This window comes from Physeter macrocephalus, chromosome 14 (assembly GCF_002837175.3).
Source record: "Physeter macrocephalus isolate SW-GA chromosome 14, ASM283717v5, whole genome shotgun sequence".
In the NCBI taxonomy this organism is placed as follows: Eukaryota; Metazoa; Chordata; class Mammalia; order Artiodactyla; family Physeteridae; genus Physeter; species Physeter macrocephalus.
Window position 1 is genome coordinate 74,413,782 of NC_041227.1, and position 18,573 is coordinate 74,432,354.

At 53.3% G+C, this 18,573-nt stretch overlaps 1 protein-coding gene across 1 annotated transcript in view; it reads right to left on the reverse strand.

Annotated features, from left to right (window-relative positions):
- LOC114487594 (homeobox protein cut-like 1) overlaps positions 1-17,665 on the reverse strand; it is a 45,409-nt gene extending 27,744 nt beyond the window's left edge. The window contains exons 1-2 of the mRNA XM_028498194.2: positions 17,471-17,665; positions 16,861-16,917 (exon numbers count right to left, since the gene is read on the reverse strand). Of these exons, the coding sequence (XP_028353995.1) occupies positions 16,861-16,917; positions 17,471-17,603 (190 nt within the window). The 5' untranslated portion in view covers positions 17,604-17,665. The remainder of the gene's footprint in view (positions 1-16,860; positions 16,918-17,470) is intronic.
- Between the last annotated feature and the right edge of the window lie 908 nt (positions 17,666-18,573).

Sequence of the window (18,573 nt, forward strand, 5' to 3'; positions counted from 1 at the left end):
CTAGAGCCCATGCTCTGCAACAAAGAGAAGCCACTGCAATGAGAAGCCCACGCACCACAACGAAGAGTAGCCCCCGCTCGCGGCAACTAGAGAAAGCCCGCGTGCAGCAATGAAGACCCAACGCGGCCAAAAAAAAAAAAAAAAAAAAAAAAAAAGGTCTCCCCTGCACGCAGCGTAAATCTCCTCATGATTTATTGCTGTTTCTTCCATAGTTCCTGGCACACGACCGAGATGCTGGTGATAGACTCAACAGCTACATCTTGTGTGATACCATTTAGATGACATTCTGGAAAAGGTAAAACTACAGGGACAGAAAACAGATCAGTGTTGCTAGTGGTGAAGGGCAGGAGTTGCCTACAAAGGGGCACGAGGGAATTTTGGGAGGCTCATGGAATTATTCTATATCTTGATTACTGAAATGCATAGAACGCTTCTATGCGGGCAGAGTGAATTACATGTCATTATCAACTTACTTAGGACAAAAGTGCCAGCAGAAAGAATGAATGAAGATGCATTAGTCCATACTTCGTTCACTCATTCCCTAAGTCTGTTGAGTCAGGCCAGTGGGAATACGGCAGTGAACGTAGCACACGGCAGGGGGGTGGGGACCCTGATGTGGCCTGGGGACCAGAGACCTCCTGGGAGGGTGACATTTCAGGGGGACTTCAGGCATGAACAGGAATTAGCCAGCTAAGTTGGGAGGAGTAGCAGTGACAAGGAAGGGGGATGGATTGTTCCAGACACCTGGTGGGTTTCAGTCATCAATCAAGTTGCGTGTAGCAAGAATATGAGGCAAAGAGAGGCAGTCCCCAGGGGCTGGGTTGTGCAGGGCCTTCGAATTGGTTAAGGTGTCTGTGTTAATTTTTGGGCAGTCGGGAGCCAGGGCACGTTCATACAATATACCACGTGCTGTAAACAGCGGCCAGAGGGTCAGGACTACAGCCACGTGGACCAGCATGAAAGCGTAATGGTGAGCCCACAAAGCAAGGCGCAGAACGAAACAGATGACAACGTTGGCGCACAGGCCGAAAGCCTGCACGCGCTATGTGCTGTGCGTTGGCAGTTAGACCCGTAGTGAGGGTATAAGATCACGCCCAGGAAAGACAAAGTGCACATTCAGGACGGACGGTAGCTGACTTCTAGGAGGAGTGAGACGAGGGAGAGGCTGATGTTTTATTTCTTAAAAATACAGGCTTGAATAATGACCAATTCAGTTTAGCCCTTTAGTTAGGGCTAAAGTTGGGTGATCGGCATTCGCTGGGTTATTCTGCAATTTCATGTTTGAAATATTATAGGCCTAACGTCAAAGAGTAAGAAAGTAAACAAGTTCACTGTTGCTTCAGTACAGGGAATGAACTTGCAGACAGCACGGCTGGGGCCGGGTGGTCGTTGGGGACAGTGGATGGTGGCTGAGGAGGGCAGGCAGTGGGGTGGGGAGAAGTATGGAGGTTCAGGAGAGATTTAGGAGATCGCGTCAACAGGACTGGGGGCTGCGTGGATGTAGGGAGAGGGCTGAGCAAGAGGGGGTGTGTCCCACGTTGCGGCCCGGGCTACGGGGTGTGTGGGGTGCCGTTCCGAGAGGGGATGCACTGCAGCAGGGGCATCCTGGGGTGAGGGGAAGACGACGTTAAGAAACCTTACTCTTGGGGCTTCCCTGGTGGCGCAGTGGTTAAGAATCCGCCCGCCAATGCAGGGGACACGGGTTCGAGCCCCGGTCCAGGAAGATCCCACGTGCGAGGAGCAACTAGGCCCGTGCGCCACAACTACTGAGCCTGCGCTCTAGAGCCCGCGAGCCACAACTACTGAGCCCGTGCGCCACAACTACTGAAGCCCGTGCGCCTAGAGCCCATGCTCCGCAACAAGAGAAGCCACCGCAACGAAGAGTAGCCCCCGCTCACTACAACTAGAGAAAGCCCGCACGCAGCAATGAAGACCCAACACAGCCCAAAATAAATAAATAAAATAAATAAATAAAAGAAACCCTATCCTGTGACCTCTTCTAACAGCAGCTAGTGCTCAAGTGACCGTTTCTTGTGCACTCACTGTGCGCCAGGCACTGCGCTGAGGCACGTATCCACGTGCCCAGACCTCAAAAATGCTATGGTGAGGCCCTCAAAGCCAACCCACCTCTAGGATGAGGGAAGGGAACTGAAACACCTTTACAACCTCGCCTGAATGCAGCCGTGTGCTAAGGGCCTTTACACACTGGTTCATGCAATCCTCACGATGGTCCTGTGGTGGAAATATGAACCCCGCACTCCAGGCGAGGAAACCGAGGCTCCGACGGGCATTGTGACTTGGCCCAGGTCACTTGGGTGGAGCGAGGATCTGACCAGCTCAGGAGTGGAAAGCCCCCACCGGCTAGTCACTGCGGTATCACAACAGCCTGCCTCTGCCTTCAGTCATTCACTCACTCGCCCAAGCAAACTTTTTTAGAGCACCTGCTCTGTGTCGTACACTCTGCTCAGCAGTGGGGATAAGACAGAAGTTTTTGTTTTGCTTTATTTTATTTTATTTTATTTTTTTTTTTTTTGCGGTACGCGGGCCTCTCACTGTTGTGGCCTCTCCCGTTGCGGAGCGCAGGCTCGGCGGCCACGGCTCACGGGCCCAGCCGCTCCGCGGCACGTGGGATCTTCCCGGACCGGGGCACGAACCCGTGTTCCCTGCATCGGCAGGCGGACTCTCAACCACTGCGCCACCAGGGAAGCCCATTTTATTTTATTTTTGGCTGTACCTTGCGGCTTGTGGGATCTTAGTTCCTCGACCAGGAATTGAACCAGGGGCCGCGTCCTAACCACTGGACCACCAGGGAAATCCCCAAGGATAAGAGAAATTAGACAGAGACCTTGCTCTCGAAGAGTCTGCAGCCTGCGGGGCTGGGGCAACTGAAAATGCATGATTTGCATTAAGAGCCCAGCTACACAGACCATCTATCCAATTCTGATGGCAAGAGTAAGGTGTTACATTTAAAAAGTGATCTGTGTGGATTAATTTTTTGGGGAAGGCTTGGAATCTTGCAGAAGAGTAGCCCGGTTAGTAAGACACAGATAACAAAGACAGTGACTCGAGGCCCTCTGAAATACACAGAGCTTTCAGGAACTATAAAATAAAAGGATTATGAAAAATATTATATTCCAAAAACAGCAGGCAAACAACAGCTGCCTTAAGTTTTCAGTAGAAGCCAACTGAAAATCCACACCCGCCATAATTTTCAGAGACAAATCTCTCTGCAGATTACCCAATCCACTGTTTAAATTTCCATACCCAGCCCTCTATCTGCAGTAATAATAACCCAAATTCCATTTAGTGTTCATTTGAGCAGTCAGGATAAAGTCATTTCTTATTATCTCCCCACTGTGTAAAAAACAGCTTGAAGGTAGGAAGTCAGCAAGCATTTTCACCAAAAAGTAATTATTGTAAGTGACATTTTTACTGCTGGCATGCCATAAGGCGAACTGTGCATTCAGAAGGACAAGTTGCTGAAACAAAATGACAGGGTACTCTGTGACATTCTGACAAGAACCCAAACATTATTTAACTGGCGGCTGGTCTGATGCACCGCTTTTCATTATGTCCATAGTTTAGGCTTTGAGCCCGCGCCAAGCCAGGAAATTCCAAGCGACTCTACAGACTGTCAAGTATGGAAGATGGGAGAGAGAAGGAGAAGTTTGGGGGAGCGGTGGGGTCACGGCCTGGCGCATGGAAACACGACTGAGGGAGGGGGGACGTCAAAGAGCCGAGGAAGAGGGGTCCCGGGGAGGCAGAGGGCGGAGACGGAGCCCGAGGGGAGACGAGTGGCACGGCCGTGCAAGGACCTGCAGAAGGTTCTGGAGTGCCCGGTGCCGGCGTCCTCGGTCCAGCGGGAGCCCTGGTGGCCTGCAAGGACCCTGCCCAGCTTGAGGGGCCCTGACAGTGATGACAGCTTCAGAGGCCACCGCAGGACGACCGCCAGCCCGGGACGCTTCCCAGCCGAGTTCAGATGTGGAGGTCGTGGCGGGGACACAGAGCCCAAGCCGAAACACAGGGACGTGCTCGCGGCTCACGCGGTTCCCGTCTGAAGAGACCTCCCCGCCACCTGAGGGTTCACGGCCGCCGGGCCTCTTTAGAAATAACGAGCTTCTCTGCGTCAGAAGTGAACGGCTGCCTGATTTGCCCGCCTGGGTTTTAGTGCCACATGGTGACGTCAGACCCTCTCTCTAACATCCCCGAGCACCAAACCTTTCCTGGGGGGCGGAGGGGGGCTCCCTGCCTCCGAGTCTCCGAGCAGATGCTCGTCGCCCGTCTGGACCCCCATCCTATTTCTCCAGCCACATATCTCCGTGAGGCACGGCCAACATAAAAACGTGGAGTTTTTGATTGGCGCTGACATATACACACTGCTATAAAGTAGGTAACTAGTAAGGACTTGCTGTATAGCACAGAGAAGTCTACTCAATACTCCATAACGGCCTATACGGGAAAAGCATCTAAAAAAGAGTGGCTAGATGTATATGTATAACTGATTCGGTTTGCTGTACACCTGAAACTAACACAACGTTGTAATTCAACTACACTCCAATAAAAATCCAAAAAAACCCACAAAACATGGAGCATTTTGCTTTTGCGTATGCGTGGTCTTTGGACTGATTGGCAGAGGCCTGAAAGAAAATACGTGGAGACATTCATAGACGTCTCGGAGACACGCAGGACCTTTCACACCCCTCCCGCCATGCCACTGCATGCTTGCTACCGAGAAAGGAACAGAAGTAACCTAACAACACACTAAGGCGTGTAGGAGTGCGTGAAGTGGCCCCACTACAGAACAGCCCGCTTTCCAAGGGCCTGCGCCTGACGCCGGTGCTGCGGTAACGGGGGGCCTCGGGCCCCATCCCCAAGGGCCCGGGCGGGTCTCCCCCTAGCCCGGGGAAAGCCCAATCCCAAAGAGGCGGCATCACGCACTGGTGCCCACCCCTCCCACGGCCAGGCCCTGCTTGCCCTCCTCGCTGGCCCCGGGCTGGCAATACTCTTTGGCCCTCAGCCAGCCTGGGCATTGCCTTAAGTCACTGAAAATCCCAGCAAACCTACCAAATCACTCACTCTTTGTTTCAATAGTAAAAAGGAGACGGTAGGTGCTGGTGTATGTGTGTGAACATTTTAAAAAGTCTGCCTAAGGAACTCTTATAGTGACTTAAAAGCCACAACAGTTTACTTATTAACAACGAAAACCTGTTTAATAAAAGCAAGGCTTCTGTTTAACTTGTGCCAGCTTCCATCCCCAAGCCTGACTTCCAAGCCACTTGAAGAGAGGGCCTGTGCCCTTCATTCACTAAGGGAAACTTCTGAGTGCCAGGCGGGGTGCTAGGAGGTGGGGCACAGAGGTGACGCAGGCAGACATCACTAAGCAGCTGGCCGTCACAAAGCCCTTGGGACGAGGACTAGGAGGGCGACGTCCAGGGGGCGGTGGCAGCTCACAGCGCTGTGACACTGAAGCTGAGGCTGGGGAGGAGGGAACAAGAAAGAGACAGAGGTGGCGGGGGGGCAGGGTCACACACTGAGAAGGCGGGACTTTAACCCCAGGGAAGGGGCTGAAGGAGGGGAGGGCCCCAGCCCGATATGCAATCTGGAGAGATGGTTCTGGAGGTTTAGGAAACAGAAACTGTGTGAGCGTGAGCGTGAGCGTGAGCGTGTGCGTGTGCGTGTGTGAGAGAGAGAGGGGGCAGGTGTAAGAGGGAGAGGGGGATCGAGGTGAGCTGCCCGGGCCCTGGCTCAGGTGACCATGGGGATGGCGGTGCTTCCACAGTTCTGGGGAGAAGAGGCTGAGCTCCATTTTGGTTGCGTTTCACCGAAGGGGACGGGGACGACGAACCCGTGGCGGGAAGTCGGCGCTCGAGGTGGGGAGGAGGCGGGGAGGAGGCGGGAGGGCCGTCCTTGGCAGGTCGCCTCTGTCCTGGCGCGGCACGGGGTGCAGGGGCTGAGGCTGTGATTCGCGCGTCCACAGGGCCCCTCCCATCAGGCACCGCCGTGTGCCACCTGCGCTTCCCTCACTCTTGGGATGCTTTCTCACCCTCCTCTTTTCTCCCTGAACCGAACCGAACCGAACCGAACCGGGAAAGCACGTGGCGGGGAAGGATCTTGGCACCGGGGAAGCTGCCCAGGTGACGTGGTCCTGAGCCCAGGAGCGCTCACCCGAGGGGTGGGTAAATTTGCCGCCCCTCACCTCAGGCTTCCACGGTTTTTCTTGTGTATCTTTTCCAGGCTCTCAAGGAAATACGCATGTCCAAAGCAGAGTCTGGGAATGTTAAAAATTAAAAACCTTCTTTAAGTTACAATTCAACTTGGGCGGTGAACTCCCAGGCTGGCGAGGCTGCGGGGACCACACTGGTGACACGGCTGGGCCGGCCTCAGGAGCACAGTGCTCCCCCGTTCCTAGCTTTTCTACAGATCCTCACTGATTTAGAAATAATGCTTTCAAATTACCTTCAATAACCTTATTACCGAACCAGCTGTGTGTATGAACACTTATCAATGCGTCCCTGTGCATTAAGAGAAAATGTATGTCATACAAACAGTCTAAATATATATTACTGAGATGAGTAAAAACAAACTCTCTAGTTAAATTGCTCTGCTGTAATCAAAGATTAAGCACCGTGTGTGTGCGCGCGCGCGCGCGCCCGTGTGCATGTGTTTTCTTCCTCCAGGGTTCCGGGCAGACCTGCCCATCCTTCACCGGTAGTGATTCTCTCTGGCAGGCAGCTCATACTGCCATTCTGACGGTGGCATTCATTTCCCCAGATTTCTAAGGCTTGCAGGAGCTAAGAGGCGGTTTTGAATAGTGTTTTCCTTCTGAGCCTTTTAGGCCTGCAGCTCAGAAACTTTCCCTCCCTCCAGGCACCTGGTGGACAGCAGGCTTGCAAGCGCCCATCTGCGCAGAGGCTCCAGCATCTGCCCCAAGAGCAGCCTGGCCCCTCTCAATAACCCTGCCAGGCAGCCTGGCATGCAGGTGATGTCTGGCCTGTGATGGAAGGTTCCTTAGAGAATCCTTCGCTGATTGAATGAAGAGCTGGTGTGGTGGGCTGCTTCCCGGCTTCCCAGCCACACGGAGGTTGAGTGCAGAGGTTGATCCGGCCCTACACGGGCCCCAGGCCGTGCCGAGCAGAACCAAGTGACATTTTCGTTGTATGTGATGGTATTAGAAAAACCTATTAAGGGGATTTCCCCGGTGGTGCAGTGGTTAAGAATCCGCCTGCCAGTGCAGGGGACACGGGTTCGAGCCCTGGTCCGGGAAGATACTGCATGCCGCGGAGCACCTAAGCCCGTGCGCCACGACTACTGAGCCTGCGCTCTAGAGCCCGCGAGCCACAACCACTGAGCCCGCGAGCCACAACTACTGAAGCCCGCGCGCCTAGAGCCCGTGCTCCGCACCAAGAGAAGCCGCCGCAATGAGAAACCCGTGCACCGCAATGAAGAGCAGCCCCCGCTCGCCGCAACTAGAGAAAACCCGCGTGCAGCAACGAAGACCCCACGCAGCCAAAACCAAATAAATACAATAAATTTATTAAAAAAAAAAAAAAGAAAGAAAGAAAAGCTATTAAGGTACATTATTTTACACATCCTCCTAATCTCTCCATACTGCTTTACTTAATTTGTGATGAAATTGTTGAGAAAGGGTACTTAATGTACGACAGTCAGTAAAAGTAATTTATCATCTTCCCGCTCCAGTGCTCACGTTATCAGCGAACTCATTTTCTGCATTCATCATGCAATCAGCCTATTATTTGCATATTAATCAGGCAGTGGACCATGAAAGAACTGCATCCCAGCCAAATGCTGCACTATCTCAGGAGAAACACTCAGTAATTATCATACATCAGCGTTATGATGTGGTAATTGATTATAACATCTTTCTGCTACCCCTGGGGAGCCCCTCTGCACCCAGCTCCAGGCACTCCGGACAGATTGCTCTTTTCCTCCCCAAATCAAAGTCACCACCGCTGTTCTCTCCAAGTGCTATTTCTGTGGGGTATTGACCCTCCTCCTCTGCCAATCTCATGAGGTATTTAAACTACGTGGAACAAACTGACTGTAACCCAGAGACGAGAGGGTCTAGCCGGGAGGAAGGCACATCCCTCTGGACTCGGCCTCTTGGCCTCAGAGGTGCTGCTCCAGCTTCCGAGACAGCTTCCTTGTCGAGAGAAATGCGGCAACTTCAGTCCCTCCTCATTGCAAAGTTGGTACAAAGGCAGTTTGGCTGCTTTATTTAGGTGCCAAATGACAGACTAATTTTGGCCCTCTTGTAAAGGACAAACCCAACATCTGCCAATTCAGACTCGGGCTATATTTAGGAATCCAGTTCCGAAGGGAAGAACAAAACACAAAATCAAGATGAAGCCGGCGACGGAAGCCGCCTGGCTTGCTTCGTTCTCTCTGGGACCCCCTTTCTCACTCCTGAGCATGACCCTGGCCCAGGGACCAGTCAGCAGGGGGCTGGGCCCCGGGTCCTGGGCTGGCTGAGGGCCACTAGCAGGGAGAGGGCATGAAGCTGAGGGCGGCGCTGTCCTTGCACGGGAAAGAACCCCGGGCCACTGTGCATATCTTCCTTGGCTCTAGCCTGGTAGGGGTTTCAAAGCAGCATGGACCCGCATCACAGGCCAGATGGGTCATACACTTTCTGTTGCAAAACTTCATAAACCGGGCTCTGACTATGCCACTGATTTGTTGCTGGGTTCCCTTCCCTTCTGCAGCTCCCAGCCTGAAACACAAGGGCATGCTACTGGGGGTAACTGAGGCACCTGGTTTTCTGTTACGTGTTCATCTTGGATCTGATTTTATTTTATTATTATTATTTTTAAATAAATTTATTTATAAATCATTTCCACTTGGATCCACTTAGGGATCAAAGGTGTTAGTGCCGTGCTTGGCACATAAAAGGTGCAAACATATGAGTTTCTTCATTGTACTCTTACCGCCTTTTAAAAATTACCTGAGGATTTTTAAGCATGTAAGCTTCTTCATCCTTCCCTGCAAGCCAACCATTGAAAACTGAAGTCCTCATTTGCACCCGTGACCTACTTTTGCCTCTTGTACTGAATGCCCAACGTACTGTAAATTCCCTTCTCCAAAGAAAGTCTAAGGGGAAGAGAAAGGAGACGTGTCCAGAGGCCCGTGACAAAGGCCTGCCGGGGCCTTCTCCTAACGGGCAGTTAGGGCGTGCCAGCACCGAGGGTCCAGGCCAAGCAACCAAGAGAAGCTGAGCAGGATGGTGCTGCAGCTCACCTGTGCCCACAGTCACCCCCGTATCCAGACGAGATGGCCTGGCTCTGTGCTAGTTTGGCCCAAATGGCCTGAGCGACGACCTGTAGCCTTACTCTTGAAGCTCAAGATTTTGGGTGAACTTCATGGAATGGCAGGTGGACAGTCAATTTTCAAAGATGGACGGCATTTCAGGGAAGCCAGGAATCTGGAGCGCTGCAGGCAGGCCATCCTGCAGCTGACCCTCTGTGCCGGCTGCCACCCAGCCAGGCTCTCACTTGACAGTCTCCGCCCAAGGAGTGAGTGCTGGACCCGTTTTCTGCTTTAAGGCCAGGAGCCTGACATTTCATGTGTGCACGTACATTATTCTATAGCTGTCTGTGTGCACACGAAATGACATAATGGCAGTGGTTTCAAGGGCCGCAGTAGGAAAGCAAACACTCAACTAGCACTTCCTCTGTGCCAGCCACTGCTCTGGAGGCTTTTATACACGAACTCATTTAAAACTCCTGAAGGTCTAGGAAATAGGCACTTTATTTTTCCTATTTTAAAGAAGGAACTGAGACACAGAGAGGTCGAGTCACTTGCCCAAGGCCACACAGGTGCTCAGCGGCCGAGACGAGCCGAGCCCCCGCGGTCGGCTCTGAGCCCCCGCGCCCTGCTGCCGCTCACACGTGCTCAAGGCTGCTCACCGCAGGATCGCCTCTTAGGTTCTGCTGTTAAAAATCAATCTAGGGCTTCCCTGGTGGCGCAGTGGTCGGGAGTCCGCCTGCCGACGCGGGGGACGCGGGTTCGCGCCCCGGTCCGGGAAGATCCCGCACGCCGCGGAGCGGCTGGGCCCGTGAGCCGTGGCCGCTGCGCCTGCGCGTCCGGAGCCCGTGCTCCGCAACGGGAGAGGCCGCAGCAGTGAGAGGGCCGCGTACCGCAAAAAAAACCCCCGAAATCAATCTAAATATCTCTCACTAGTGATTGGTTAAATAAAGTATGGTATGTCCAGATACAGGAATTCCCTACAGCAGTGGAAGAGGAAGGAAATTCTTTATGTCCCAGCCTAGGGCGGTCTCTACAGACTATTGCCAGGTGAGCAAAGCAAAGCACACCTTGAGCACCGCGTGCTCCCTTCTGTGTGCAACAAACGTCGAGATGCAGAGACTCTCGGAAGGAAACGAACAGGAGGGCCTTGGGGGAGAGCACCTGGGGGCCTGGCGATGAGGGAGGAGGGCGACTTATTTTTGAAAAAGGGTGTAAGCTCTTTTAAATCCTGCATTTTGTAGCCATGATGCATTTTACTTATTCAAAAAAAAAAACACCCCCAAAACCCACAAACCATAATTAAAAATAAAAGTCTCTTACTCTGGGTTACTCTGATTCTCTCATCATTTTTTGGAGAGACCCAGTGACAAATCCCACTCGAGGAACAGAGACCCTTGGGGGCTGATTTGTGCAGAAGCAGCCTTTCCCAGGGATCACGGTGACAGCATTTGCTGCTTTGAGACGAAAACATCGAGTGGGCTGGCTGGCTCAGTGGCTGCTGCTCCAGGGATGCCTGTTTGGGGCCTGCAGGTGCAGTGTGCTCTAGGGGAGGGCAGGCCGGGCCGGCTCGGCTCCACCACCACCCTCACCCCGACCTCCCCGCTCCCCGGCATCCCAGGAGTGAAAGGGCCTCTCCTCTGCCTTCCTGGTTAACGTTGCAGCGAGGCAGTTTCAGGGTCGTGCTCAGGCGCCACCAGCAATCCCACAAATGCCCGGAACGGCTAGGAGAGCCGAAAAGGCAGCGCAGGCATGGAGGTAACGCGGGGAGGCGCAGCTTCCGGGGAGCTCATGAGAAGCCGTCCTCCCTCTCTACAGCCTTGCCCTCCCGCCCTGCCCTCCGAGGACGCTCTTGGGTGTGCTGAGCCTCAGCCTGCCTGCCTCTCCACGCTCTGGAAGCCCACCTCCTCTCAATAAAGAGCCGCCCACGGAGTGGCAGGCTGGGCAGCCTGGGGCCCAGTGCCGCCACGGGGGCAGGTGACGGAGGTCACCTCAAAGGAGCAAGGGGCCCCCCTTCTGTCCTGATCTCCATACCTTTTTTCTTATCATACGAGCCTTAAGGCGGCAACGGGAACCCTATTCTACATAAAGAAAAGACAAAATTCCTCCGTAATCCACTTTCCTTCTGTTATTTTAAAAGAAAAACAGAAGGCCTCTGAAGTCGGGGCTTCTACTATGTTCGCTTTTTTTCAAAGGTTCCGCACATGCCCCGTCCTCAGCCATCAATGAACGTTTGCACCTGCAGAGCTCTCCACCTGGAATGTTCTCCGCCCTGACCCCTTCGCCCTTCACGGCCCAGCCACCTCCTGGGGCGCCCTCAGCACCACGGGCCTCCCCACCGGCCTGCGCCCACATGTACCAGATGACAGACAAACGGTAAGGTAGGTTGCGTCTGATTCCAGAAGCCTGACTTTTCTGATCTCAGGATAGACAATTCCTTTATCGTGGCACTCTTGGTAACACTGAAATGCCGTCATGCAGGGCACAACCAAGAAGGAGAGAAACGAATGGGCACTTAGTTCTTCCGGCCGCCAAGGTCACGGCCGGTGAGTCGGGGGGTGGGGTGGGGTGGCAGAGGCTGAGCCCCAGGACTAATGCTGAGCACAGCGGCCACCTGCTAAGGAGGGGTCACTTCCTGGCTCACACGTGGCTTTCCAGAATTCCCTTTTGTTTTTGATCTGTTGCCTACGGCCATGTATAAATCAGTTACGTATACACAAATCTTTTCAGCTATTCGAAATAAATGAGGGTTAGAAGAGTTCTTTTCAGAGAGCGCCAACAGTCACTTTCGCTGATGTATTTCCATGAAAGAGAAGAAAAGAAAAAGAAAGGAAAAAAAAACCCAACTCAGTTCTAGTCTAGGGCACTGAACAAAGAGTTCTGCCGGCTTTAGATGGTGCCATGGAATTCTCTGGGGGTTCGACTAGCCCTTCCTCTTCTTATTAACGTGCTATCCAAATGCCCCACCCTGACTTAGTCACCAAAACTGAGGAACTGATTGCTTATTCAAGGAAGCTGAGTTGAAAGCACTAAAACCGTGGACGTGTTCTCCTGGTCATTTCACGGGTACCGAGCAAGAGCCATTATGCATATTAAACAGGAAGGCTGGCCTGTCCCTAACCGGGAGCTGTGGCTCTGGGACTCTCCGGCTGCGTAAGGCCACGTGCAGCCTACAGCCCCGTGGTGCTCATGTCAGGGAGGGGGCACACGTGGGACCACCCACGTTAGAGAGGGACGCAGCTGCTATCTTCTCGAGAGGGAACGGGTGGTCGGCTGAGTAAGAACAGCGACGAGGAGCCGTGGAATTCTCCACGGCCGGAGGAGAGTCGGAACCCGCAGCTCCTGCCTGACACGCTGGGGAAAAGCTGGGTATTTTATAATTAATCCGAGGAGACTGGGCCATCCTTTCGTCGGTACGGCTTGCGATAACCCATCTGGGCGTGGAAGCTTGTGAGCTACGGTGACGAAGTGCTCCCAGAGTAAAAAGTTACAAAGCTGAGCGCATGGGCCACTCCTGTCAGTTCTCCACAAGGTGATGAGTGACTGAGGTGCATTAAGAAAAATCTGTTCCTTCCCCTTCCTTTCTCCCCGCTCTGGAGTTGTCTCTTGTCTCCTTCTTTCCCTTGGGGCAAAAAGATTAATCACACCAAGGAACCATGAATATGAAATGAGCTTTAAGGAATGAAAAGGAAAAAAACAATCCAACTGTAGATCATATCTAACTAGGTACCTGCGTACTACCTACACGGATACACACACGGACACCTTCATTACATCTCGAGGTTTTCTTCTTTAAAAAATAAACAACACCCTCCTAACTGATAAGCAATGACCACAGGCCACACTCAGAGAAAACAAGCCTTACTTGGTCCCTCCTTTCTCCTTCTCTGAGCGCTTCCTTTGCTTCTCCTGAGCACTGCTATTGCTACGCAGGGCGAGGGTAGCTGATGCATGATAGCTGGCGTGGGAGACAAACAAACGGGAGACTCGGAGAACCGATCCCAAGGGACTACCTGCACCTCTGTCTGGCCATATTAGATTAACGACAACCCAAGACACTGGGGGCTTTGAAAGAAGCCAACAGAAACATGTGTAGAGAGTGACTTCCCTGGTGGCGCGGTGGTTAAGAATCCGCCTGCCAATGCAGGGGGCGCGGGTTCGAGCCCTGGTCCGGGAAGATCGCACATGCCGCGGAGCAACTAAGCCCGTGCGCCACAACTACTGAGCCTGCGCTCTAGAGCCCGTGCGCCACAACTACTGAGCCCGCGAGCCACAACTACTGAGCCCGCGCTCCTCAACAAGAGAAGCCACCGCAATGCAAAGCCCTCGCACCGCAACAGAGAGCTCGCCGCAACTAGAGAAAGCCCGCGCGCAGCAACGAAGACCCAACGCAGCCAAGAATAAATTTATATATAAAAAACTGTGAAACTAGACTATCAGGAAATAGAGGAACAGGTAAGTGATCTGAAGTTCTGTCCTTTAAAAACTGTTTTTGTTTTTTTTAAGTTACTCATGTGATTGGCATTTAACCCTCCGCTCTCCTTATCAAGGCCTCAGCAGCGCAGGTCACTCGCTGAAAGCGGCATCAACTCTCCTCAGTGTCCAAGGCCATCACCCCAAGTCTCGAATCATCAAAGGAACGTTCAGAAATGGTTACAACCACCAGGAGGAAAAAGTGATGATGCACTGGAAACTTCAGTCTCTCTCTCCTTTATCATAAACCTGATCGGCAAGTTTGACACAGAGATCATTAAGGAAAATGGAGATGCTGAGGGCAACAGGGCTGGGCGGAAAGAGGCAGACAGGAATTCTTAGCGAGGAAAACAGAGTCCCGTGTCAGCAGTTTGCTGTTTAGTTGAGTGAGGCCCTCCACCCCCGGGGCACCTCATCGCCATGGTAACTAAGCACAGAGCCCCGCGCGCGCATTAGACCCACACGATCCGCTCCGACTGAGGCTGCGGACAGAAGGCGGGTCTTCCAAAGTCCTTCCCCACCTGGGAGGCTGAACCCATGGCTGGGCCAGTTCGGCAGCCTGGATTCTCGGACACTGAGTGGTTCTCACCAATATTCAGGAACAGACCAACCCAGGGTCAGAATTACCTTCCTGCAGCCATCTGCTGCCACCACGCTGAGCTGCCTTGGGCAGAGGCCTCGTGGAGCCACCACCAAGGACAGAGCGTCTTTCTGGGTCTGGGGGCCCCCTGGAGGGATTCCGTGGTAGCCACGGCGAGAGCAGGGAATCAGAATCCTGGAGAAATCCTAGGCCAGAGGCGTTACTCCCCTGCCTTCGGGGGAGCAAGGCTGAATGCTTCCTCCGAGACACTGTTGTTTTTTTTTTTTGGCCACACTGCGCGGCATGTGGGATCCTCGTTCCCCGCCCGCGCCCCCTGCACTGGAAGCGCGGAGTCTTAACCACTGGACCGCCAGGGAAGTCCAGACACTGATTTTTTTAGGCTGTCAAAGATCCTGGCGTCTCAATAGTCATTCCTCCCACTGATTTACCAACACGCATCATTATAAGAGAATTCTGTTCTTCAAATCTAAATTCCACATACCGAAAGGCACGGCTACTTTAATTTTTAGAAACACTCCTGAAAGGATAACGCTGATAGTAAAGAAATTTCAAACCAGGAAAACTACCACCCACAAGCTTGCCACTATATGATCATCTGTCTTTTCATTCTGACAAGCACTCTCTAGTCTTTCCTGATCCAGAGAAACATTTTTGCTTAGCTACCATCATGACTTAAAAAAAAAAAAATTTCTATTTTCCTAGAATGTAAGGAACAAGTTTTCCACCTTTCTCCACAATCACCATAATGATTATTTCTACTGATGGCTTCCCAACTGCTGACTCACAACAGGCACGTCGAGGGAGAGGTCTGCCATCCACCTCCCGTCTTGCGGAGATGACACAGACAGGCCTGCCTGGGCCTCTTCACAGAAAGCAGGGGAAAGTGCTACAGCGCTCACTTGTACCCAGGGGCTCACTGCCTCCTGCCTCCCTCCCTCCTTCAATCTGCAGGCTCCCCACAAGTTTAAATCTCCTTATTTTATAGAGTAATTTGATCTCTTACAAATATCACTTACGTCCCTCTGAGGAGCCCTGGGAGTTGTTCCCAGGCTGGAAATGTGGCTGTCATAGGAATGTTGCAGCGCGGCACGAGTGCTTGCTATACAATAAAAAGTAAAAAGCCATTCTTTAAGGATTTGTTCCGACACGGGGAAGGTTTTGGCATCCATCACAACTGTCCTGGGACTGCAGGCGATTTCTTATTTTATTTAGGAACAAGGGGTTTTGATCTAAAAACCGTTAGTCACATTCTGCCAAGTTGGGTCCTGACTGATGGGGCAGCAGATACTCGGAGAGTTTAACAGGGGGCCGGCTTTCCACCAGAGCAAGAGGCAAGGAGAATCTTCCATGCAGGCGTCCGCAAAACTCTAGCACAAACAACCACGTCCATTATTTCCTCTAATGTGTTCTGAATGGGCACCAGTGCTGCGTAAGTTCTCCAGTACCTGCTAATGAAATTGGCCAACGCAGGAAGGCAGGGAGAAGGAAGTACACCTGATCCTTCTTAGAGGGCCAACCACTCCATTTAGAGGTCCAGCCAAGAAAACCAAGAGCTTGGGCTAGATACAGCCTTCCACCCCTCAAGATGGAACACCCAAGACACAAGAAAACGTCAACCGGGAACTTAGCCGCACCCAGCACACTCTGGCTGCATCTGCGTGCGGGTTTGGAGTTTCGAAGCGGTGGCGGCCGCTGCCGCCCAGCTGTTCCCCTCACGACACGTGTTTTCCCTCGTAAAACTTCCAGCAGGCTGGCGGGCTCCACGCTCCTCACTTAGCTTTGTTTGTGTTTTCAATGAATCAATGGGATATGGAGACTAATCAACATGTTTAGAAAAATAAAGAAAGAAAAAAAGAGGAACAGCTCATGCTGCTGGCTGTTCCTGAGAGCTGGGTGGGAAAAGCCTGGCACAAGCGGGCACACAGGAAGGACAAGGAGGGGGGGCGGTCCAGGAATCAGGGATGTGGGCCAGCCCGGGCTGCCGCGTCCAGGAGTCCGCGTGGCGGAGATGTGACCTCAAAGACCAGGCCTCGGGGCTCTCAGATGCCACCCGGAAGCAGCCCCAGCGCCTGGGCCCGGGCTCCAGGCCCTCCACCGCCTGCTCCCAGGCTGGACTCCAACCTCAGTCCCACTCTCCTGAGTGTCATGCCCTGAACTGCAATGCCCGTTCCTTGTCCCCCTGTCCCCTGCTATGAGACTGGAAGCCCCCCGAGCACAGAATCCATCTCTGACTCGGACCCCAGCCCCCAGCCCCGAACACAGGGCCTCACACCTAGGAGCCAATGGACTGATGAAAGAGCACGGCGAGGAACAAGAAAACGCTGGAGGAACCTGCACTCGGCCGTCGATTCTCTCCTTCTCCATTACAAACTACGACCTCGACGAATCCAGTTTGCCTAGAGGGTACCATGTTTTCAGCTCACTGGATCCAGAACGAGGGATCCTTCAAGTCCCCCCCAGTACAGACCAGAGGAAAACACAAAAGGCAGGGAAATGTTTCATTCAAAACACCAGACGTGGCTAGTTACCTGAGCTCACGCAGCCCTGCTGCAGGGGGTCCTGGAGTGACGTCATGGAGTGCAGGACTAAACGAGAGAAATGGGTACAGTTAAACGAGGAAACAAACTTGCGGGGGGCCGGGTTTACAGCTTCCTAATACCTGGAGCGCAGCAGAGGGGGCACAGCAATAAGGGCCCCAAAGGCCCAAGGGAGGGTACCCACTCCTTACGGGGAGGGCCAGAACGGGGCGGGGGTTGGATGTCCAGGCTGGCAGGCAGAGCGCTGCCGGTGGAAAGCTGGGCCACTGGCTGGAGAGCAGGCGGAAGCTGTCACCCATGAGATCTTTCATTCTGTTCCTTTGGCTGATTTCCTTTCCTGATTCCCTGATTTAGCTGCTTGACTTTTACCTATATTTATGTATAAACAGCATTTTCCTAATTGGTAACTCATTTTCTGCTGCTTATAAAATTAGCTAGGCACAATCTTCTCTCTCCTAAAAACTGAGTCAGTCCCATGGCAACAGGTGGTGGAGGAAGGGGGGCGGTTCTCAGGCAGCAGCTGACAGCGTGGCTGGTGGTCTCCCCGCACAGGCTCCCCTCCCCCACCGCCTGCAGCAGCCCGGGGCGGGGCTGCCCTTACCTGGCCCCTGCTGCTGTCCTTGGACAGGCAGGACGCCCTGGCCCAGCTCGCCGTTCAGCCAGAGCTGCATCCGGATGAAGGGTTCGCGGCCTTTTTGGGTCAGCTTGCTCCATGGCTTCGGCCGGGACAGCATGTCGCTGACACTGCCCTGGGACAGGCCCAGCACCTGGAATGGCGACCAAAGACACACAGCTTCAGCACCCCGGATTTGGTGTGGGGCCGCAGAATGTGTTAGCGATACACGCGTGGCCACGTGGAGGCGTGGTCGGGACGGATGGCACGCGGGGAGCGCTCCTGGGGCCGAGCGCGGAACCGGCCCCTGGGGGTGGGTGGCAACAGCCTGGGGTGGGGGATAAGCTTTTCAAGGTCACCAGTGGGCTGACGCCCTGGCACGGGGAGCCACAGTCATGGTCCCAGCTTTCAGCTCCCAGGGAGAGGAGGGTGGGCAAACGGAGGGGAGGGGCTCCCCCCAGGGTCTCGATCCTGCCAAGCCTGCAGGGTTGTCGTCCTGACAACCTGAGGAGGAAGCACTGAAACCATGCTGCTCTTTGCCTGGTGGCGCCAGCAAAGGCCGAGGTGCTGGGGGCCAAGGACCCCTTTAGAACAGGAGCAACGGATGCTGGCGGGACGCGGGCGCCCGTCTCCTTGGCTGGCGCCAGGCCAGCCTGGCATTTAGGAAGGTCTGCTCTCTCTGATCACGTCCTGCTCGATGGTAGGGGCCCAGAGGTGAGCTGGTGGCAACCGAGGAGCCGGCCTGGGAGTGAAGCTCACTGCAGACGATCGACAAGTTGCACGTACATACCCGACTTTGTTACGCTCACATATGGCCATACATATGTATGGGCACAAACACCCCCCACAGGACACAGATGCAGCCCAGAGATATTTAGGGGCTGCATCCGATCACTCTTTGAAAAGTTCTCAAGTTCCAGAATAAACTGCACTCATGGGCCAAACAAGTTCAATGCTATTAAGTCTCTGCTAAATTTAAGGCATGAGCACAAACGTCTATTTAAATGTTCTCAAATGATATTTTTACAACGCTGAACTAGAAATTTCAAGGGACTTTAAATTCTCATCCTCATTTCTATTCACCCCATCAC